At 39.4% G+C, this 24,834-nt stretch overlaps 1 protein-coding gene across 2 annotated transcripts; it reads right to left on the bottom strand.

The window, feature by feature from the left end:
* Positions 1-5,631: 5,631 nt before the first annotated feature.
* e2f7 (E2F transcription factor 7) lies at positions 5,632-17,251 on the bottom strand. 2 transcript variants are annotated; one of them, XM_055006277.1, is made up of 13 exons: positions 17,041-17,251; positions 16,385-16,495; positions 15,538-15,846; positions 14,988-15,144; positions 14,405-14,644; positions 12,925-13,080; positions 12,660-12,803; positions 12,321-12,497; positions 12,108-12,192; positions 9,944-10,256; positions 9,119-9,284; positions 8,236-8,630; positions 5,632-7,306 (listed from the first exon to the last, which is right to left on the bottom strand). In XM_055006277.1, exons 2-13 carry the CDS (start codon positions 16,478-16,480, stop codon positions 7,151-7,153), a joined length of 2,394 nt encoding a protein of 797 aa, XP_054862252.1. In that variant the 5' UTR covers positions 16,481-16,495; positions 17,041-17,251; the 3' UTR covers positions 5,632-7,150. The 2 variants fall into 2 exon arrangements, with proteins under 2 accessions (XP_054862252.1, XP_023121791.1); XM_023266023.3 differs by having other exon boundaries at positions 17,046-17,251.
* Between the last annotated feature and the right edge of the window lie 7,583 nt (positions 17,252-24,834).

Below are 24,834 nucleotides of genomic sequence, written 5' to 3'. Positions count from 1 at the left end.
TGCTTTCCCTGCTCTTTAGTGTCCATTTATGTGTGCATCTGTTTACTGTGAAATCATTTGCAGCATTTTAGAAATTCTGTAAATGCTCAAAAGACCAATGCTGTATTAGTCCGTCCATACTTGCAGTGTTCCTGCCCTCTGCTGGACACACAAATTAATGAGCTCATGTTGCATACAGGGCTGCACAGTATCTTGATGGTTAGCAGTCTCACCTTGCAGCTAGAAGATCCCCGGTTCATGTCCTGGCCTTCCTTGGGCCTTTCTGCATGGAGTTTGCATGTTCTCCTTATGCATGTGTAGGTTTTCTCCGGCTTCTTCCCACAGTCCAAAAATATGCTGAGGTTAATTGGTGATAATAAATTGTCTGTAGGTGTGAATGTGAGTGTGATTGTTTGTCTCTATATGTAGTCCTGTGATAGACTGGTGACCTGTCCAGGTGTCCCCTGCCTTCACCCTTAGTCAGTCCAGCACCCCATGACCCTAATGAGGATTAAGCGGTGTATAGATAATGCATGGATGGATGTTGCATACAAAAAGGGGAAGGCTCTTTAGAAAAAAAGGGGCAAAGATTGACTTTACAACTGCACTTTAACAGACAGTACTGTTGCATTCAGTCAACATCCTGATATAAGCTATAAAACACATAGCATTTTATTCTTCTAGATCAGGGGTAGCCAACACGGTGCCCGCGGGCGCCTGGTTGCCCGCAGAGACCATGTGAGTTGCCCGCAACACATGTTCTAAAAATAACACTTGTACTGTTCTCTCTACGTGTTATATACAGCTTGTACTGTATGTCAACGCAGTTAAACAGCCAGCCAAATTCGGTTTTCACGAGCCAGGAAGCGAGCGCCTTGCTCCTTTATTAACATGTCATGGATGACAGGTGAAAACTTGTGAGTGAAACTGCAAATGTACAAACAGAGAAGAGGAAAGCTTGGTTATAAGCTGTCAGGTTGATATAAACTGCTAGCAAAGTGCTACCAACAACCATTAAACATCAGACTAATGAATGAATGCTATGCTAACATGCTACGGAACTTATCACGTAACGCCATTGATACGCTGATGTGCTCATTCACATGCTAACATAATCGGCCATTAGCTTAACACATTTCTGAGATCAAACGGACTAAACCACAACAAATGCGTTTCTACAAATAAACAACAGCCAAATTAAGTATTTCATAGTAATCCTCAACGCTAAACAATGAAAAAAAACTTACAGCCATTGCTTTCGCGGGCGTAGGAAAAAACTAACAGGGGGAACGCTATCACCATGCGTCTGCTTCTCTCTGCGTGTGTACAAGTGAGCGTCTCTCTCCCATAATGCAAAGCACATCCTTTTTAACATTTCACAATAAAACACTGATGAAATCATTTTAACTTGCTTTTTAAACAGTATATTATTTAATCATAAATGAACTGTTATCTGCGGGCAGAACAACACTAGTCACCATGAAATTCCTTATAAAAAATTATAATTGCTGTTCTTTTTAAATCAAAAATACTTACATTAATGCAGATTTCAAATTACAATATTTATGTTTTTTTTTTTTTAAAAACAAAAATGTCTTTGGTGTAAATAAACTTTGACCTTGTCCGAGTCAGAGTTCACTGCGCATGTCAAACCACCACGTCACTCTGAAGCGTCCGGGCGCAGACGCTTTGGGAAGCTAGATGTGGTTTTTACCCTCAAAACATGACAGAGAAGTGAAAGAGAAAAACACTATTTTCACGATGACTGGGAGGAAGAGTTCTTTTTCACGACAGTAAAAGATAAATGTATGTGTCCAATCTGCGGGGCGACTGTTGCGTCGGCAAAGCGGCACAATGTGGAGAGACGCTACTTTAGCCGCTACAAAGCTTCCAGGCTAACTAGCCACCTGCTAGCGCACATAGACTGTATGCGCACTACGGACAGGAAAACCTTAAAGGCAGCTTTGACGTCTGCTACGCGACGAAAAGTTTCTTCGTGGAGAAAAATGTACCCTTAGAAAAGCTTGTTTTACTGACGACAGATGAGGCTCCCTCCATGACGGGTCGCCATGCAGGCTTCATTGTACGATGCAGAGGTGATCCAGACTTCCCAACATTCCTACATTACCACTGCATCATTCACCAGCAGGACATATGTATGTACAAAAGTGGCCAGATTTGATCATGTGATGACTCGTGTGGTGAAGATCATAAATGGCTCTAAAGCCAAACAACCAGGACATCGAAGGTGCTGCTGGAGGAGCTGTTAGCTGAACATGATGACCTGTTACTACACACAGAAACCCCATGGATCAGCAGGGGAACAGTTTTACAGCGTTTTTTGTCACTGTTGGCTGAAATCAGAGTTGATGCAATCCAAAGGGGAAGACACCTCGCTGCTTGAGGACACTGAGTAGATTCTTGACCTTGCATTTTTAACGGACATCACTGGGAAACTGAACCATCTGAACTGTGAGCTGCAAGGTAAAGGTAAGACATGATAAGCTCTGCAATGCCAGGCTTCACACTAACACACATTTACAGACAAAGAAAGAGGTAACATATGTTGTCATTCAAAACACCGTGCCATTACACAAAAATGTGAAAAATAATTTGTTGAAAACATGTAATGATTTGTTGTTATGATCTGTTAAATATGTTGCAACGCTGGTGAAAAATGCTGGTGATTAGTACTAATGTGATAGGATTAATTTCAAAATGTGAAAGAGTTGATTTTTTTCTTAGATAACTGATAATTTGCACAAACATGAGACAGAGTTCATGAATTGTTCAAAAAGGAAGTGGTTTGTACAAATGAAGCATGATTTGATGACAGTTAATGATTTCCTAAAAATGTTAGAAGTGACAATTTCCACAGAAATGTAACTGGTGTGATTTTGAACAAAATGCTGCAAATGTGCTGATTCATACAAAACTGCCAAGAAAGATATTTACAAAAGTTTCAGAGATGGGATACCTCTGACTTTTAAATATTGGAACAAATTTCCATATATATGTGTGTGTGTTTCCTACCGTCATTGTTGTGGAAATCGTCATGAATAATTATTGTAAGGAATAATTAACATAAATATGATCAGACAGTCTTTTTACATATTATTTTCATTATTATTATTGTTTAAAGATGATGCCGCAAGTTTGCTATTGAGTAAGTTTGTATCAAACAAGGTGCCCTTCGTACTACTCAGTACCCTTGAAGTTGCTCTCAGGTTCAAAAAGGTTGGTGACCCTTGTTCTAGATGAATAACATAAGATGTCTATTTTTTAAAAGCTGTAATTTGATAGTGAAACAAAGCCACACAATGAGTCATGCATGGAGTCAGCACATTTTTTTATGAGACGCTTAACATCACATCTCTACAGGTTACGAAACCTGCAGCTTTTACTTTCCTTTTCTCATGACATCCCTGCATGTCTCATCACTGTGCGATCATGTGGCATCACTGGGAGCAGACTGGCATCATTATTAAAAATAGAATTCAAAGGTTAAATCATAAAATGGAGCCCTATTATAAAGTTTAGGCTTGAATTACATATAATTAAAGACATAAATGTAGCAGAGATGCAGTAAATTTAGTTCTCAGTCAATCCAGCGTGTGACATGGCTCTGAGTGGATTGCAAAGAGAAAACAGACAGAACCCTGCACTGTCACCAACAAATCTCAGCTTCATTATTTTCCAATTACGTTATTCACTTTGAAAGGACTGTAACAACAGAGTGCTTGTTAGAAGAATAATAAATCAACTTGATGGAGCAAGCAATTATCTCTGATATTGGGTTTTCAGACTAGCTAATGTTCACTGACAGTGAGCAAGTTAATTGCAGTGAAGATCAGACAATGATGACAGTCGCTGCAAAATATATGTACAACAATGAAACCATTATTTCGTCACTGGTCAAATTCTGTGTAGATACTTGAAACTACAGTGCTGTGAAAAAGTATTTTCTTCTATTGTTACATAGAGAAAACTTGCAATCTGTGCTAACATACATTTCTACATCATTATATAAATTATTGATGAAACAAAGCTTTGTAAAAAGCTAGACAGAAAATAGAATAAAAACGGAAAAATCAAATAAAAACAAGACCAACAAGTTCTAAATTGTTGAAATAGAATAAGTATAAAATGCTACAAAAGTAAGACCATTAAGAGCAGACAAAAGTAACCAAAAACATGTACTACTTGAAATTTATAGTAAACATCTCAGTGAAGAAGTTTTGACTGAAAGTTTAAGGTTGTGTGAAAGCTTTGGAACTTCCACCACAAAGACGCGACCTCCCTCACTCACTAGCCTCGAAGGAGAAAGAGTTTTCACCCATGCATGGTTTTATCAACAAATAAAAGAATCTTAAAATCTGCTCTGTATTTAACAGGTAGTTAAATACAGCACAGGGATGATAGTACAGGTTGAATGCTTTCCATTCTTTGGTACCGGTTGGCACTCTTGCAGCAGCATTATGCCCCAGCTAGTGAAGACAGATAGTGAAGACTGGCCAATACCCAGATACAGATATTTAAAACAGTCTAGCCTTTAAGAAATTAATGCAGTGTTTACAATCTTTATGTCATTCAGAGAGAGAATGGGTTTCTATTTGGTAGTATTTCTAAGCTATTACTACCATCTTTTCACCGCAGAGTTAATGTGGATCAACGATAATACCAACATTCCTAGCATGGGTTTAGAGGATCAGTGGGTATCAGTGGAACAGACAGCAGCAGTAGTAATGGTGTCTGATGTAGTAATAGTTTCAGTTCCTATGACAACACTGATCAGCGTGGCAGGAAAACCAGTTGTAGAGGTATATATTTGAAAGCTAATTGTTTCGTTTTGCCTCAGGTACAGTGTTGAGTTTTCATCGAAGTGTTTTTTTGGACACAGCTAATACTTGGCTAAACTATCTGTCTATATAAAGTTAATTGTTCCATCTGCTAAGGTTTAGTGTCATAAATGGCTCACAGGGGCCACAGACATCCATTGGCAGCTCCCTCAGCTCACTTTTACTGCTGATATAAAGCTTTGATAACTCGATGTTTATCTCCTCCGACAGATGGTGTGTATGTGTTTTAATTGTGACTCAGTCAGCCTGATGTGACCCTGAGATCACACTTGATGCGTTGCAGTGGAATTCTAAATCCATCCTAAATGTAACGTCACCATACAGATGTGTTTATTTCATGTGCAGCTTGAGTTTTAAACACCTTTTTGCTGTCTTTCTGACATTTGAATCATTGTTTATAATAGCACTTGTTATGATGCCTGATCATCAGATCCGTCTTGTGTTCAAGTGTGCAGTTTGCAACAATAAGTTATGTTACAGATGAAGTGTGCCATCTGACCACACGAGCATCACTGGTTTCCATCTGCTGGGCCGGTTTGAATGAGTCTTTGAATCATTTGTGGCATCTGCACATTTCTAAGTTGGTAAACTGAAGCCATCTGTAAATCTGTCAACACTTTTTTCCCCTCAAATGTTTAGTAGTATGTATACTGTAATTATTAAAACATTCTTTTCTTTCATTCGTGCACAAAATCAACTGAAGAGGCAATATGTATTTTTAAAAAAAAAATGAGATGTGTGCTGTGTAAGTACGGTTACAAATTATGCAAATTAAATCACAATACAATACTCGTCAGCACCATACAGTTTTTAATAGTTTGTGGAAGTTTCACAGGAAAAAAACCCTACAGAATTACAGAGTGAGCTACAGTGAGGAAAGAACAACAGGTTTTCAGTGGACGTAACTACTAAAACTTACAGTGCAACAATTATTATGTAACAGGAAAGCAGCATTAACATTCTGCCTGTAAAAGTTATAAATGACACTATGAATACAATGGAAAAAAAAATAACTGACTTTACATTTCTGACTCCACATCCACTGGTCAGTGAAGTATCTGTACATCCTTTGGCGTGACATAGCTAAGCTCTCCTGAATGATTGCTGTACAAAGCACCAGTATTTTAGCTGAGTAGTCCAAAGGCAAAATAATGGGCTCATGACTAGAAGGTCATTGATGTAAATTCTTGGACAACCTGAGAAAATCTGTTTTGAGGCTACAGCACTCTTCTCTCAATAAGGTGCCTTTAAGCAAGGCACTTAACTTCCAACAGCACATGGGTACCTCCCCAATGTGCTGGACTGTTTGAATGTGAAAGAGTGCAAAGAAAACAAACATAAGCTCAGTCTAATTTCCCTGGACAAATGAAGGGAAGCAGCTTTACAGTACTCTGATATTTCTCCAAACTCCCATTCTAGTCACTAGTATTCAAGTACCTGAGAGCATTGTCACATTGTCTTTTAGTCATCAAAAACAATACCAGGGCTTGGTGTACAACCATAAAGCACTATGGTTATTCATTCCCAGTAAAAGCACACAGCACCAGTAATATCCATGTTCCTGATGAGTAAATTAATGCATCTGTTGTGCATCAAGAAATCAAAGAACTGTTCCTTTAGATAATTCTCTGGTTGTAAACATTTAAGGCTTTAGTGATTTCTTTTCCTCACAGTAATGTTTTTGAAATGAGCTACGGGAGGATTGTCCTACTACTTTTGCAAATTGGTGTTCAGCAGCTAACAGATTTCCTATCACACTTTGATAATGCAACAAAATCTGAAGGGGCCAATTAAAAACAATTACTTCAAGATTAGACAACATACATTCGTCACGTAGTGCTAAAAGAAACGTTAACTCTCCATTACAGTCCCTGTAATCAACATATATTAGCTAAAATATAAATAGCGATTGGGATATAATGCACAAACAGTGGGGAATTGGGTACCTTGATCATATCTGGGAGGGAAAATTAAGGCTGAAATGCAACACACAACAGTGACCGACTCCCACCACAGGAGGGCACTGTTACACTGGCAATACTGCTTCATCGTTCACTCTGAAATTTAGTGTCCCATCCTTTAACCATGAGGCACTTTTAAACTGTTAACATTGCAGACTAATAACAAGTTAATTTAGTTAAAACTGACAGTCATTAGCAAAATGTGAGACACTTCAACATATCTGCTTTCAAACCATATCGCAGTCATCTTTTAAATTTAACAGTATGAAAATAAAGCACCAAAGGTTTGAAATCATATTTTTCCATTTCAGGGTCAGCGCCTGAGTGTCAAGACAGCATGTTCTAGTCTCTTCATGTGGCTGGAGGGTGGCCAATGTCCAGTCTTCTCTGTGCCGAACCTCTTTTTCGTGCAGCTGGTGCAGCACTGACTACATTTCCCAGAGTGCCTGGGGTTTGGAAGAAAGCCTTTGAAGAAGACACTGTGGCTTCTTTAGGAGTATGTGGAGTCTGTGAAGAGAGAACAAGACAGTAATGTAAGTTTTGAGAACATTTACATTACTTAGCATTTTTTTGAGAACACTGCTTTCTAGTCCTGTGCTAATCACATTGGCCTTATTACATTTCATTGCATAGCAGACACCATGAGGGTGTGACTCGGGTTTCTTTGGTTCAATATCCAAATTTAAAAACTTTAGCTGTATGCTCTAGAAGGGCAAATCTGGTCTTAGCTCACACCTTCACAAGACCATGACCAGGTTACTTTAAAATACTATAAACAAATGCAAAATCCAGATGGACTTTGGGAAGTTTTAAGGTGCAATATGTGAGATTTTGAAAATAAAAAAAGCAGAAAACATTATACTCATACATGAACCTGTGAAAGTTAACCGCTTTAACTTTATTCATTATAAATTGGACCGTTGCCAGTTTTCAGTCCACTAACCAAATCATTTTAGCTCTACAAGGAAAGGCTAAAGTATTAAAGTATATCATATTGGAAGGGAAACTGGGTGGGGAAGAGGCCTGCCTTGATTAATGGCTCATCACAACACAGTCACTGACTTGTTCTATTGTTTATAATGCTGCATTAATTTGTCATCCAGCAACACATCAAACTACTCTGTTTCAGATGAGCAATACCAGCAGAGCTATATTGGTCTTTGCAGACAAGGACATTGATCCCTATTTAACAAGCTGGAGATTAATCAGCTGTGACACACCAAAAGTGTCTCTGATGAGTAAATGAGGGGAAACCTTCCACAGAACAGATGCTGCAGTGGCTCTCATGTCAAGCTGTGGTTGTGGCATTTTGCAAGTGCCTGATACCAGAAAGGTCATATATCACGATGAAGGCCAATTATGTTGATGTTAATACGTTTTGTAGAGCAGACAGATGTGTGCATGCGTGAGCAACCAACAGTCCAGTTAATTATTACCAGTGGTTCTGGTGTGTTGATGCTGACAGTCTGTCGAGGTCCTGAGGGAGAACGTGGCGTGCTGGCCGCTGACACATAAAGCCTGCTCTGTTCTGGAGTAGACGGCAATGGAACCGGCGACCTGCTGAGATCCGATGCCGCTGCTGCCACACTGTAAGGTGCCGGCCCAACCATAAAGTGGGCAGGTGACATCATGGCAGGCAGGCTGAAGCTCAGTTTGGTGTGAGCATCAGAGCCTTGCTGTTGCAGACTGCTGGTCACCAGGGGATAGTGGGAGAGGGCAGCAGAGGGCACCAGGACATAAGGTAGTGCCAAAGTGGGAACACCGCTGGGAGGAAGTGTGAGACTGGCTGGTTGCTGTCCAGCTGAGAGGAGGAAGTTGAGGTTGTTTAGTCCTGGATAAGAAAGGAGAGGAGGCCTGGTGAGAGGTGCTGTGGATTTCATTTTTACTACTCGTATTAATCATTTTTTGAAACATCAGGTAGTAAAAGTATATTTTTCTATACTTTAAGTAATATTGCACAGAAAGTGAGAAGAGAAATGCTTCACACAGTAGTCCTGTGTTCTCTAATGCATTTTCTAAAGAATGTCAACATTGTTAGAATATCCACTCACTTTAAATTGTAATTAAATCATTTTATACCACTTTATTGATTTCAACTAAATATGAGGGTGCAGATCAGTGCTGCGAGTCCTTGGTGTTTTTCCTTCGTACTTTTTAGACTTGAACATGTTTATTTGATAAACACAGACACTCTTACTCTTTATCTTCTACCATGAAAGCCATGTTTCCACTAATAGCACATGATATATTTAACATCCGACTCTGCGTTCTGCTAAATCCAACCTAAACAGTTAGGTTGTACTTTAGAAAGCCCATTACCTGCATTGTTGGGTACATAGAGGTAGTGTGATGGTTGAGCTTGCTCACTGCTGCTGTTGTCACTGAACAGCTGCTCTCTGGTGAGGCCTGCTGGGCGACTGGGGGAAGTCCTGGTGTTACTGGTCTGTGAACGCTCTGCCGCTTCCCTGTGAGGTCCAGCTCTCATCTGCAACGAGAAACAAACACTAGGAATAAATTAACCTGCAAAAGCTGATGGAAATAGAACACAGATACCCAAATAAATCATTTTATTGCAGTGCTTAAGGGATGTACATTTGATATTGTTCTCTTAAAAGTCTGCATTGCAATTAATGCTCACAGATGATTACTGTGCTGATGGACAGTCTTCACTTCCAATGACTGATGTTAACTTGTGCCAAGTGATTTTCCTGATGTAGAAGTGCAGTCATTACAGTCTACTTTCCAAATCTACCTTTGGAAAGACCATCTTATGTGGAATGGGACTTTCCAATTACTAGGATTATGTAGCCTGATTAATTGCACAAGGTTTTCCAATTATCAAATATCCCATACATCATCAATATGAGAATTCTGTAATTACACCAGAGGTTAGTTATACTGATCAGCGAGCATGTCGTATTTAATATTTTCCATTTAACTGTCTGCTATTCATAATTGCTAACAGGATCTTCTGATTGTGGATTCAAAACTACGAGAGAAAAAAACATGCAATCATACTGCTGCACTCAACCAAATAATGATGTTGTAACTAGTCAATTTTCACTGGGACAAGAACAAAGATTAATGATGACTTCATCCTTTCTATTAAATATTTAGACATATCATCATAGAACAGCTTCTCACCTTGTGACAGTCCTCTAACCCAGACATTCCCTGCTTTTTCACCAGCGTCTCCTCCTCGTCACTTCCATCCCTCTTTCTCTTCCTCCCCTCCACAGACTCCAGCCTGGGTGACCTCTGTCCTTCAGGAACCTGGTCGAGCTTGTCTGGTGTCCTGAACAGCATGACAACAGAGGGCTGGGACAGGCTGGGCAGGTAGGCCATACAATGGGGAGACGGGGAAGAGGTGAAAAGGGGCTCTGGGTGGGGGTGAGGTGCCAGAAGGGTGGGACGGGTGGAGGATAGGGGAAGGGCGCTGCTGCTGCTGGGATGGTTTCTGAAAAGAAACAAAAAAAGGCAACAAATTAGTCAATTATTGAGCTAAAGTTTCAATTCTGTGCTTTAGTTACATTTGGTCTAAAGCATGTAGCTTTAATTTAAGCCAAATCTGATCTGGAAGCTTATTTTGAGATGACATTAAAAGCAGGAGTGGTCAATCGAGTGGAAAGTTCCCAGCAAACATGTTTCTCGCCCAGCTATCTCCTGGACTCTGCCTGAAAAACTATTTCACAATCACAGCTTTTAAATAGCTACAGTAATTGAGGAACCATAGAAACTATACTCAGAAACTCAGTCTCCTTAATTTATTCCTGTTTGTTTCCACCACATCCATACATTGAAAGCTAAATGACAGTAGTTTGTGTGTGTGTGTGTGTGTGTGTGTATGGCCTATTTCAAGAATTACCACCAAACCATGTCTGCAGTGACCATTTTACACTGGGATAGTTTTCTAACTTTCATCAGAAACAACTGGGATTTATGAATAATCTTCTGTTAGTAGTAAATGCCGACTATCTCCCTCCCTTCACGCAGATATCTTTAGCCAGTTTCACTGCTGGCAGTGCACATTTGTCATTTCACATCTCCCTTGTTTGGTGCGGTTAAAACTAACTGCTGTTTGCATTGAGTACGGCTCATTTGGTTGCTGTGAAAGCTGTCCATCAGTGCCTTCAGTGGACACACCCCAAGCTTTTCAGAGCAGAGAGTACTGCCCTTTTTTCTTTTTTACCATTTTGAAACCTAATTTTATTTTACCTGACCTTTTTAAGGATTCAGATTTGGCTGGGTAGTTTATAACAGTTTTCTGCGGTGTGATAAACGTATATAATACTGCTTCACACTGACTTCATGTCATAACATCAGTCACTGTCTGAATCTGGTACTGGTAGTAATACCAGCCACATTTACAAAAATGGCATTTAACAAAAATGTAGCAGCTGTGAGTCTTGTATTTGACTGACATGCAGCGTTCAGCTCCCCAAAATATGATTTCAGCAAAGACTACATTCACTAAATCCTTGGGAAAGGTCCTATGTTAGAAAAGTGACTATATGTCCCTATGATCTCACTGGCTGATGTGCAGACTTTAAACTGGCCACCTACCAGCCATAAACCTTCAGCTCTTATCCTGTGGCCTACCACTGCCCCCGGTGCATTTTTTTCCTAGCCCCACGTCTAAAATATTCCTTTTCAAAACACACTTCCATGTTTTATTATCTTTATCCCCCAAAAAACACTTAACAGCCACAGCCTTGAGGCAGCAGAGATGTGACCCCAAGCAGGCCAACCACATAATGGGAAATAACAAGAACTACTGTGTACTCCATCTATGGAGCCAACACATACACTCACAAGAGACAAACTATTCATATCCACAGCCGTCAGATCCTGTTACATGCAGCCTAAAGCTGAACGCATCGGCCAGTATAAACACCGGCACTCAGTGTAAAATATTATGGAACATAGAAGATTAAAACAATATTCAGTGAGGGAAGGGTCATAGCATCTTATAATGTCTTCACTTGACAAAAGAAATAGCTTTCAATGTCTAATGTATACAAACATTTGTATACATTTGGCTGTAACTGTGCAACCTTAGCTAGAAAATTGTTCTGCCTGAGATGAAAAAGGATCCTTTAACCTTGTTGCAGGCAGCTGATGTGGATTCTCTTCATCAATAATACTGATAGTCTGTGCTGGCAAAGGTTAGCAGAAAGAGCTACTGCTTGCTGTAAATTCTTTGGCAGTAAATCTGTGGTGAATGACTGCAGATAAAATGAAACCCAGTGAATGTGAGCGTTATTACAGAGAGTGTTGAGTATCTGTGTGTGTCTTGGTTTTAACTCACTCAGTGCTGTTTTCAAACTGCAGTTGACAAACTGTGCTGTTCTTGATCATCTTTCTGGAATAGTCCACAGGCTGGTTTGGCAGACCTGTGGTGTGAGGAACAAAACTATCAGAACAGTATTCAAAATAATCTCATGTAATTAACTTTTCTGTTTTACAGAACAAACAATGACATGTACAGCATTCAAATTTAAAACCTGAGAGTGTCTCTTACCCGTTAGTTCACGTCGTGGGCTGCTGGGAGCAGAGCTGACCTGCCGCTGGATGGCAACAGAAGTTGGTGTGATGTTGAAGGAGGCATGACGTGCCATCTTTGCTTTTCTGAGGTCCTGGCCTGTTACTGGCTGTGTGGGTTCAGGTGGAGCGATGGCTGCTACATTCAAAGTGTTTCCTACAGACGATGATAGTGAGGTGCATGAGAACTGAGTTGACATAAGCGCAATGATGACTCTTTTATACAAAACACCTTAGAGAGACATGATAAACCAAGAGTCTTAGAAACATTGTACAAATGTCTTCAGGTTCAGTAACTTTTGTTGACTTTAATTCTCACCAGCGTTTCCAGAGCTGTTGAATTTAACCGGGCCGAGCCACTTGAAGGCTGGTTTCCTGCCTCTCTCCTCTCTGACATGAACCTTCTTTATGAGGCCCAGGCTGGTCAGCACATTTGCGATGTCGTACAGGCGCCGCACTTTTGCTGAAGATGCAGAGATGAAATGTTTTATTTTGATGAAACAGAAGAAAAACGATTTTACAATCCATAAAGCAGACTGATGGCTGTGTAACAGGACATGTTGCTGTTCTGTTGGTTGTCTTACTCTTGTATTTGCTGTGACTTGATGAGTCCTGACTCTCCTCGATGAGGATCTTTGCTGCTGCATCCAGGGTGACAGTCTGAGTTTTGGACACCAGGAAAAGCATAACAAACTTCTGGCTCATGATGCGCAGAGATTTGTCTTTCCTGTTGCAACCAGCTGCAAAAACACACATAAGACATATATAATGTACATACAGTAGGTACAAGCAGTATGCAATGCTACTTTTTTGACCAGAAGTAAAACTGAGTCATTGTAGCACTATGTAATTACATATTATAACAAATAACATGCACCAAAACTGTCACTTAATTTTGTAAGTATCTGCAACTTGTCAAACACACCTTTCAAGAGCGACTTACAGTTTGATCTAAAATATGTTAGACATGTTAAATACAGCCTGAAACATAAAACTTGTTGATATAGCAGACGTTTTCATTTGCATACTTTGGGTACAGTAAAACTTTTATTGCAGTCATTTCAGATTTTTCTAAGATTTTAATTACTAGAATGGATTTTTCTAGCCAAACACAACTGTACAACACTATCCGACTGCTCAACAATTTAATGGATATATGAATAGGCCTGAAATTAGATTATTTTAGTGGCTAATGGCACAAACATCTGAGTTATATTAAATAGTTAGGCTGAGCTTTGTTTTTTTAATTTACATATAAAATATAAGTTCATAATTGGAGATTTACCCAACACTATAGGAAGAAACTGAATCCAATAATTTATAAATATGTTGCATCTTAAGACACTGAATGTCCACATAAAATATCCTTTAATGCCATGTTTATAGCATTGTATCAAAATTCCAGCTCCCATATGAGCTGCACTCCTATTCTTAGGGCAACATCTTGGTGTACTCATACTGGGCTAAAGTGGAATGTTTCAAACTTGTTCAACAATGACGTCCTCTGATCACAAGCCAAGGGATTCTAGCACTAAGCTGCCCAGCCAATGCCTGTTCTTGTAGCCGTTAGTTGTTCTCCAGCTGTGATGACAGACACTAAATGTATTATTACATCACCTGGAGTCAATCTACACATACCAACAGACACTAAACACATCATGGATATCAAGGCCTGTCACCAGGCTTTACCTTTGTAAACTACCTTGTTGTCACAAAGGCCACATTGTCAAGTCAACAAACACCCTCTTAATGACAAGCTGTGTAAGTGTACAGGGAGGTAGTGTTACTATGGAAACCAGGCTAGTATCTGTTACTGCGAGGTTAAAGCTCTATTTAGCTGCAGAAATTATCTTCAGCAGTTCCGACGAAACCTACACTTAAATCTTTACGCAACAGCATTTAAGAAATGCTCTTATCAAACAATTGCTACAATAAACTTTAGCCCCTTTATCACCGCTATTAAAGCAGTCAACGGTAAATGACCTGAAAAGTCACACACTTTTCTTGTAATGTTAACTCTACATGATCAAAGCTGTTAATTTCTACACTTGATGCATTTATTACCATTGCCAGCTTCTCCTTCTCCTCCGTCATCCTCGCGGCCCACTCCAATCCCCCCTGCTTCGATGGTCAGCTCCATCTGGAGGTGGTATCCCTGCTGCCGACCCCTCCGCTGCAGCTCCTCCAGCGTGGCCTCCAGCCGCTGACGGCCGTACCAAGTGTAGCTGTTCTTGGCTATTCGGCCCACAATCGTTAGGGACTCTAAAACATTGACGATGTCGTATATACGCCGCCGCTCCACTCCTGACAGGGTGAGAGTGGAGAAATGAAACACACTTTCCTCTAAAATCTATGCTCACATGTGAGTAACAAACTATCAGACGGTCAGTGTTAAAGATGCTCTCAAGATCCTTTCAGCCCAGCAACCCTCCAATAAATATTATGCAACATGTTTGTATTAAAACTAGGTCTCCATAGCAACCACCCTAAAGGCAACAACATAAAACTTTACGATGCTTGTGAAACGCAGATTAGCTGCTTCCATTATCTTCACCCATGAGGTGTTTAAATAGCAGCACAAGCACGAGTTAGGACTAATTACGGCCATCAGTATCTCTCCCATTCACCCTCTTTCACTGGTTCTTACCCAGACTGTTTGCCACCTCATCCAGTGAGATCCAGATGGGGCTGTGAGGTGGTGGGTAATCGGGGTAAAGCGCCAGGAACTTCTGGCAAAGCAGACCCAGACTCTTCTGTTTCCTGCTTGGCTTTTTCTCTCCATCTTCTCCATCCACAGTGTCAAACTGCACAGACAGATAAATGCATGTTAAGCACTCAGCCAGATGTTTTATGACATTTCTTGCTAAAGCATGTTACCTTTTGCATCACAATCATCAAGGGTTACAGTTAATGATTTTGTAACATCACATGAGGACACACATCTCAGTCAATAACCTTAAATTGCTGTTCTGTAACACTTCTTTAAGAGTTTACATGTTAAACAGGAATAAATTCCTCCAGTTTCTAAAGACATATAAACAAGAAAAAAAACAATTTTAGACTTGAGTTAAACCGAGAGCTTCAAAAAATGTCTTGGTAGCTATCTTAGAGAGCATTTCAAAAAAGGTGCGTTTGAAATAACATAATGTAGCCCTTAGCATCTTTTGGCAGCTATTAAAATTCCCCATCTGAAGTACCTGACATGACTCGTCCACCTCTGCATCCTCCACCACAGTGTCTGGGCTCACTGGCTTGTCTTTGTCATTCTCTATTGGTCTAAACAGCACCTTCTTCATCTCTCTGTCCCGGATGTCTGGGCTCGCTGCACTGATCAGCATCTTCAGGTTAGCTGTGGGTGTCCAGGGTTCAGTCAGAGCGGTGTGTTTGATTGGGGTGATGTGGGCCAGGTCAGGGGTAGCACCTTTTCTGTTCATTAGCAGAGCAGGCATGGCGGACTCTGCAGATTTTAGTGGCGTGGATCTTCTCCTCTCTGTAAACATATTTTCCTGTGACATAGACAGTTATGTAATATTAGAGAACATATGAATGATTCTGCAGTACTGGGGTCACAAACATTTGCTCACACTATAAATTTCAAGGACTTAAAACTGGCAATTTTTAAGCAAAACATGATATTACAAAGCAACATTGTGTAATTTTGTGAAATAGGCTACTGTATGAACCAAATCTATGTCAAAAGGTCCTTTATAGGAAGCTGAATGTTGACTCTAGGACAGTGAGAGACCTGAGGCACGCTGATGAAGTTAGGTAAAACATTTAGATAAGAAATCAAGCCTTTTCAAGCTAACTCACTGCTTTGTACACTTCAGGGCCTTGTTTAGCATTTTTATAGCCTACAGACATACTTTCTGCTATGAAAACAGTGATTAGAGCGGTAAAACCAACCTAGCATTAGCTCTTGTCTTCTGAGTTTACCTCACTGTTAACATGCCACCACATTAGTCTGATTAACCAGCCCTCTTTAAGTAGCATCAGACAAAACCTGCCACACCTCAGATCAAGCAGGTATCCACCTTAGCCTACCTTTTGTTCACTCTGGCCCCCATCCTCGTCCGGCTCCACCGTGAAATGTTTCCTGGGGCTTGAGAGGTCTTTCAGGGCTAAGCATTCAGCTTCCATCTGGGACACTGCAACCTGTCCAAAACAAAACCGCGCACAGAAAGTCAAAAATAGATTCTCAGCCGGGCTAATCGTGTTGTTAAGAAAGGTGTAACCAGCGCAGAAAACTCAGACCTCAGTGGCCAGCTGAATTTGGCGCAAACAACATCAGCTAACTAGCTCTTAGCAGGCTAACTGCGCATCACGTCCAGTCTTACGTCCCCAGTTTACGGTGGTTAAAGTGCAATCCTATAGTAATCTACTGAACAGCAGCTGTGTGGTAAGTTAGGAGGTAAATGTATTAATAAATGGCGACTGTAAATTACGTTAATTATGAATTGTAATAAGATATACGCTTATGGAATGGCCAATTCGCTTAAATTGGTAGAAATTAGCATGTCGATTTAACTAAGGTTGAACTTGTGAAGGGGTTTAAATATATCACTATAACATATTTACAGTCAATAAGGCTAATTTAGCGTTAATTAGCTATTTAGCTAAGGTAACTAGCTCAGCTGACCAGCATACCACTACTCAGCGTTAGAGACAGCAGGAAACCGCTGGAGGGAAAGCACCATTACCTCACCTTTCTCAGCTCCGCAATGAATGAAATATCCCACCGCGGCTTTGCGTTCCGTTTCAAAGACTTGTCAGCGCGTAGTTTCCTCAGAACAACATAGCAGCTTGTTTTCCTCTTCAAAATAAGCGGGCAGTTCTTCTTCCACTCTCCCTCCGGTTCCGTCTAGTCCGGTTTGCGGACACTCTGTACTGTACCGCAGTGACTCGAGCATCACCCGCTCAAGCTTGTTTTCTGGCGCTCTCGGGCAGCTGGCTCTCATCAGCCAATCAGCGCCCTGGTGATTGGTTCGTCATACAGCTCTAGCCATTCAGCGTCTGCGCGCCGGGGCTTCTACCAATGGGCGTTCTCGGACGACCACGCCTGCAGAGACGTGTTGGCGGGGCAACCGGCGCGCTCTGCTCAAGCCTGAGGAAGGAGGAAAAATGAAAGAGGTCTCACTCTCTAGCTGTTTTCGTGTGCAGAACCACAAATCGCAGCGGGAAGACTCGTGATTATGAAAGATGCATTTTTGGGCGTTTTATTTGCGAAAAATCCTAAAATAGTGTTTTCTACCAGAAAGAACAGTTTAGGATAATATACGCACAGTTGAAATGTAATTCAAGGAGAGATGGAGCTTCATACAGAACTTTCATTCCAAAAACTTTATTTAAACGCTATTCAGTGCAATGTGGAAATTAGTAGGTGTAAAATGAATGCTCTGTGGTCTTGCATTCAGGGAATAATTCGCAAGCGAGGTATGTTTAATGCTAATTAACAAATCATTAACATTGTAACTTATGTTTCAACTTATTACTTTGCAATAATTGGGACATTTGAATCCCGACTTAGACTAACATTAATACCCACTGGTCCTGTTCCTTTCTGACGACTAAAAACGGTCGATATACTATAAGTACATTGAAAATGAACACCGAAGAGTTTGTAGATGAGTGATTCGTCTTCTTTATAGACGATCTTTGACTTCCAGCTGAGGCTTCTTCTCCCACAGTGACACCAGCGTCAAGTCGAAAACCCTGCGCCAAGAAACCCGCTATTAATATGTTCGACCTAATCACCCGGGCCTTTGTCGCTGCGGATGGCTGTAATTAGCTCTGCGGCTAAAACGGACAGATGGGAGGCGATGGAAGGAGGTGGGGAATAGTGTGAGTGGCGCTAATATTACCTGTACCAAAGCGCGAAAAATCGGGGTGGGAGAGAGGGTTCACTTTTTAGCAGACAGGGTCCCGCCCTGCATGCAAACACTTTGTCTAGGGCCAAGACCCAAGTGTTTGCATAATGTTCCTCACGATACAAAACCATCCGCCAAACGTTGTTCAAACCTTGAGCACTGCTGGGGACTGTTGACACAGAGTTGAGTAAATCAAAGATGACGTGCAGGACTCTATGGGCAGGCTATCAGTTAAAAGCTGTCACTACATATAAGCTTATCTATAAGAATATTGTAGTGCATTCCTTCTGCCTCACTGATAATAAAATTACAGTTATCAAAGTTCAAAATACTTTATGGTAGTAGTTAATAACCTGGAGGCTGAGACTAGCAGCTAGTTTTTAGAAAAATACAAGATGATTAGAGGGATATGGAAGTGTCTTTAATTTTAAAAATACATTTCTTTCGATTGTTAACTTCTGATTAAGAGCTACTGCACATGTTCTGAAATTCTTCAAATAAACAATCCCGGAGAGCTATTGTGTCCCTGGAAATAATGCAGTTCTATAATATAGAAACAAAGCTGCATTTTGAACTAAAATTGCTTCTAATTCTTTCTTACTTATAGTGATGCTTTTGATTTGTCTTCACTCCCTTAGAAGTTGTCTCCTTTTATTGCTTTTCAACATTTCAAAATGGTCATTTGAATTTGGCTTCTTTGACAGGAATTTGCAATATAGACTCACTCCTATAAAAGTGAAAACAGATTTCTACAAGCTAATGTCAGTTAATTCTAAATATTAAATACAGAATAAATGATTGCATAAGTATCCACCCTATTTAAAGTGATTTACCATGGTCCACACAAGTGCAGTCAGTTGGTGCTAGAAGTCACAAAATAAGTGAAATGGAGACCACTTGAGTTCACAAAAGGGGAAAACTTCCAAGGGAGGTAAATACTTTTACCAGGCACTGTCAGTGGAGCTAGTTAAACTGGTGATCCGATTGATGAAAATAAACTAAGTGGAACTAATTATGTTCTAATTATCTAGTTTTCATACTGAAGAAATGATTTCACTGAACAGAAGCCAAATCTGACATTCTGGATTCCCTGATCAGTGCCAGACTTATGATGAATAACATGCCAAGACTGCAGATTCATGTGTGGACTGTGACCTGGGGTATTCCCAGCACATATCTGCTTCAGTCACCCCCCCAAAAAAAGATTGGGAAGCTGAATGGAAACCAGGAAGTGTAATCAGAACACCACCAAGTGTGCAACAGTCACCCAAGTGCTCACATTTGAACAATTATTATTATATTTAGTGTAGAAATGCCATTTTTAGTGCCCCTGTGAAAGTGCACTTAATTAGCTAAACAGGCGGAACTGGCTTGTGTTGGAAAACTGCAAACTTTGCAACTATCTTTTGTAAGAAAAAGCAGGGGATGGAGTACATCCTGGTAGGCAACACTTGTAGGAAATCTTCTTGTTTCATCCAATTTTTCTTTTGGTTTTTGACTTTCTGTGTCATTACACTCCCCATTACCCACTTAAATTACATTCTTTGAGTTCAGCTGGGACCTCAAACAAACCACATCAAGACGCCTCACAGCTCAAACCAATAGAGAACTTGTAACTGAATGAATTATTTAACAATTTGTTTTGTTCAGAGTAATAAACTTGGCACAGAGGATCATTTCCAGCAGTGTTCTGTTTTCACATTTTAGAGTTACATTTAAACTTTATTGACCTCTTATTGCTCTTTAACTGCAGGTTTTTGCTCCTTGACAGCTTAATCCGATAATATCTGTTTGGGGAAGACTTATTTGTTTTCAGCAGATGATGCTTTTTCAGTTTCATGCTTTGTGCTTTGGCCACTGGCGAGTACACTGCAGCTAGCTAAAGTTGTGTTAGACATCACTGACATTATCTCAGTAAAACTTTTTTAAAAGCACAAATGCACATGTAGTGGGCCTCCAAACATTTTCTCCAGTTAATGCTATTTTTAGTAGGCACCTTTCCAGAAATTCACAGAAGCCACAGGAGTTTTTTTGGCCCAGCTTGTACAACATGATGTTACAAAACTCAAAATGTGCATTAAGTGTAAAACATTAAGTTGTGTGCCATTTCTTTTGGTACTTCTTATCCCACCGCCGCTGAAATAAAGGAAGAGGACAAGAAATGTAAACTACTGCTCTAAAGTTTTAGAACTCCCCAATTTTTCCATTTTTTTATTGGAAATTATGCATGTTAATGTCTCGTTCTACTCTGAAATGAAAGCACAGAACAAATAAAGAAATGAAGTTGGTGGTGTTTCATGGCCCAGACAAGCCTCTTTTTCTTATTCTGACATCTTAGCAATGACTTTCTTGCTGCAACTCCACCTGTCAAACCTGCAACTCCATGTCTTCTCTTCACAGTTGAAACTGACATTTCTCACTACGACCACTATGAAGCTGTGCTTGAAGCTGTTGTCCTGTGAGCTCCTATCACCAAGCTGTTGACTCTCACAAACTTGCCTTCTGATTCTATTGTTGCTTTGGGTCTTCCAGACATCTTTCTCTCAGTGTCTTTTGATGGTGAAGAAAACTATACTCACTGACACTTTGACTTTCTTTGCAATTTCTCTGTAGGAAAGATCTACATTTTTAATTGTTATGATGGTCTGTCTCTCTTTGATTGTTAATTGCCTTTTCCTCAACATTTTCATAGCAACACACCACTTTCTGCAGTACAATACTGTTCTAATAATGCTCTGGAGGGTTTGGTGCCACGGTGTGTTCCAACACTACTTTTATGCAGACAGAGGGGGTTGGAAATAATCCAGAAACACCTTGGGACACCTGTAGGATTTGGTAGCACCAACTTTCAAGGCTTGATCAACCTCCATTGCTGCAGAACAGCTTTAAGTTGTAAACCCATTTCTTGTTCACTGAAAAAGGCCTTTTTGTGTCATTCTGAAATGTACATTATTTTTCAGTTTTGGGTAACCTTATCTTTTTTTAAATCTCTGGCAGTTCACCACTTACCTTTGTACCATTTCAAGCTATTCACTGGACTTGAACTACTTGAATTTCAATTAAAAACTAGAAAAACTATGGCGTTCTAAAACTTTTGACCAGTAGTGTATCTGTATACTGAATTACTGCAATATGTAGTGTCTGTTACCACAGTGTAAAGTGAGCTTTTTAGCTAACAATTACTGCATTTCACATGATTAATTGTGTAGGTTATCTAAATATAAGTTTGTTGTAGTCAGTATATTAATGATGTAATTAAGTAGAATAAAATCATATTCATAATCATACATTTCTAATAATACAGCCTATTCTAAAAATAGAGTAAAATGAAAGCTATTCTCAATGTGTCATTTCAAGTGCATGCGTTTTTCTTGTTGTCTTGTTCGTGTTGATAAGGGTATTAGATGACAATCATTTTATTTTTACATGCAACAATAGTTAAATGACAGTCTTCAACATATGTAATATTTTCTGTGAAACCTAAGTATTGACTGACTTTTGACTGTTTTACCTGCATACACGCCTTTTGTTCTTTAGTGGCCCAGCACTGGTCATTGAGCTTGAGATGAGGGCAACAAGTTTAGGCATGTTCTGTGGGGGTTATTGATGCAAGGCATTCTGGGAAATGCTGAAAACCACATACTCAAACAAACTACAGGCGAGACACTGCAGTGTCCAAGTTACCTTCTATAATTTACTGATCGGTGGACTAAGAGCATGCAACAGTTCAGTGAAAGGTGGTGATTTCCTTTAACGCTCAAAGGTTCATTCTATTTTTGTCTGTGCTGTCGGACTCTTTTCATTTCTCTGCTTTATTCTGCCCTTTCTCACTTGCTTGTCAGCCTTTATTACCATCACATAATCTTTCTTTTTGCCATAGTTTTGCTGCTCAGTATTGCAGACTGACCTTTTGCCAAACTGCTCCCTTGGAACGATTCACATTGAGCTCAGACATTTTACAACGATCAAAATGTCTTACATCTGACATTGGCATATAGTAAAAACTTCAGACAGAATCTTAAGCCAGCTTCTCACGTGTGACTTGCTTTTTTTATCATGGCACATTATTGTTTAAATCATTCAGTTGTCTCAATTTTCCGCTTTATCACATCTGTCCTTCTGAAGTCACACACATTTTTGTTCTGTATACTCTCATGGCAGGCTGACTGACTGCAGTTTTCACAGCTGGTAAATGCTACCATGAGACATTTCCAACCCTTTTAAATGTCTGTAGCTGGCTCAGGCCAAATAAGAAAGGTCACTTTTCAACTCTAAGTCAAAGTGCAACACTGATCATATCAAGTAGTGAATGTAGGCATGACAGATCTTATCAAAAAGTACTGTAGAATAAATGAAAAAGGACAGGAAAATGACTTTTAAGTGTCTCAGGTGCAGCAGGTTAGGGTCACCACCATCATCATTAACATTTTCCCAACTTGCTGTGCCCTTCTGTGTTTATTATCACCTAGATGGTGCCAAAACTTTTATGAAGGGCTTCGTAAAAACAGAGAAAGTGTCTGCATGTCTGCTAAGGATGGAGCTGCAAGCACAAATAGCATTTGTCACTGTGTTGCCATCTGCATGATAATATAAGTAACAGTGCTGTGGAGGGTATTGTAATCGTGAAACTGCCCTATGGAAATCTGCATGATGATCACTTTAAATGTATGTAACTGCAGCAAAGTATATGGATAGTAACAAAAGGAATATATAAATGGAATGTAAATTAATTTTTAGAAAAAAGCACAACAAGCTATTTTAAATTCTCAAATCAAACATGTATTTGAGTAAAATAGCAGCAATGGATCACTCCACTATTACTGATGATGAAGGAAGCTGAACTAACCCATCAAAGGTGAATTCACGTCTCCCATTTTGGCCAAAAGCCCAGCAGCCTTTTGCAGAAATAAATCAATTATTATCGGAAGGGAACAGCCATTAATGCAACAGTAAAGGTTCCTTTCTACATTTTGGGCATTTAGCTAATGTTCTAATCCCAATCATCTCGAGTGGGTGCAGAGATAAAATAAACTTCAAACTGTAGATCACAAACATGAGCCATGAAGGGGAACAGGGAGAAGAGAGGTCTTTGTAACCTGACCAATGTACTGTTCCTCTCAAATGCAGGAGAGGCCAGAAGATATGAACTGAAAGAGACTTGGGGGATGTAAACAAATAACATAGATCAGCTCTACGACTTAGTACAATTTAAATGAATGTCACTTAATTGACGATTATTAGGTTTACTTAAAATGCAGCCACCCATAAATACAATTTGTAATACACATTTACATCATTAAAGATGACAAAAAGGGGAAATCTTGGAATAAAAATATGTATAAACACATGAATATAGCAGTTTATAATAGAATAGAATAGCCATGAACATAAAGATAGAACACACCAAGAGCATTGTTTAGATTGAGATTTTCCCAATTTTTTTTTGGCAGGCCCAAATATGGGGAGCACAATGTGTCTGTGTAACTTTTGTCACATAAAATGATATTAATGCCATATAATTATGGGCAGTGGTAGGCTTGTATGTATTGCTGCAGCAGTTAGGTAGAAAATATAAACTTTTGAAAATAATATCATTCACGTTTGGGTCTTGCAATAAACTGATTTATGTTATCAGAATTTTATGGAGCCAAATGTTTTGTCAAATTCAAATATAAAGTTGTACACAAAATTTGCAATTTCTAATTAACAGCAGAAATATTGAACCAAGAAAAAAAATGCAGCATAACCAAACTCTAAAAAAAATGTATGGAACATTTTTCAATTTAAATGCAGTTTTGATTAATTTCTGGAATTTATTTCAATCATTTACTTTCCTCTTTTGAATTTTCATGTACTGATGTACTCGCAGTTATTAAAAAACGTTAATAAATTCAATGTTTTTTTTAAAATGCAAAGATGTTTTCAGTCTCAAAGTTGATTAGATTTAATGAGAACCAGACAGCTGGTGCACTTTCTTTGCTCTTAAAACATTTGTATTACAGTCAAGCCTCTGAACACTCACAACAGTGACAAAACATGCAGTTGATAGTTTTTTATACTTTGGTGGTGGTGATTCCACATACATAAACTAAGATGAAATTGATCTACATGCTTTCCATTTACTGTGCTGTCTTTTGCTGGAAACTACAACTTTGAGGTAGACATTTAAAAGTAAAGATGGAGAGAAATTTAAACACTAATATCACAAATAAAGTCCTTAGTATGACTGCTTTGTTATTTTTGTCAATATTAAAATGAAATCCCACATGATATAAGTACTTCAATGTGACTTAATGACATCATTAAAGCAAATGCCATATATATTTTGGATTACTATGTCATCTTTAGCTTTAATGTAGACACACCAACACATTTAACATTCATTTTACTCAACCAAAAACTTCAGTAAACTGTTTCTCTGTCACCATGTTGACCCTAAAACAACATTCATTGGTTTTAATGGGGCACATAGTCTGGTACAAAGAAAATAACAAAAAAATTACGTAAGATTGTAAAAGAACAAAAATGTATGCAGCTGTGTTGCTGCTGCCTATAACTCATAGTAGATGCAGTTCAGCTCCTCCTTCCATGGTTTGGTCTAGATGAAGGACAGATTAGAAGTTGTAC

The sequence above is a fragment of the Amphiprion ocellaris genome, chromosome 21 (assembly GCF_022539595.1).
Source record: "Amphiprion ocellaris isolate individual 3 ecotype Okinawa chromosome 21, ASM2253959v1, whole genome shotgun sequence".
NCBI lineage: Eukaryota > Metazoa > Chordata > Actinopteri > Pomacentridae > Amphiprion > Amphiprion ocellaris.
Note: the sequence above shows the minus strand (reverse complement) of the source record. Positions and strands in the feature narration are given on the sequence as shown.

Bases quoted from the DNA above. Each gene is read 5' to 3' on its own strand.
- e2f7 (XM_055006277.1), bottom strand. From the start codon at position 16,480: ATGGAAGCTGAATGCTTAGCCCTGAAAGACCTCTCAAGCCCCAGGAAA. The intron at 12,193-12,320 runs GTAAGAGACACT...CTCACACCACAG, and splicing joins CCCACGACGTGAACTAACGG to GTCTGCCAAACCAGCCTGTG. The intron at 10,257-12,107 runs GTGAGTTAAAAC...GTTTCTTTTCAG, and splicing joins CAGTTTGAAAACAGCACTGA to AAACCATCCCAGCAGCAGCA.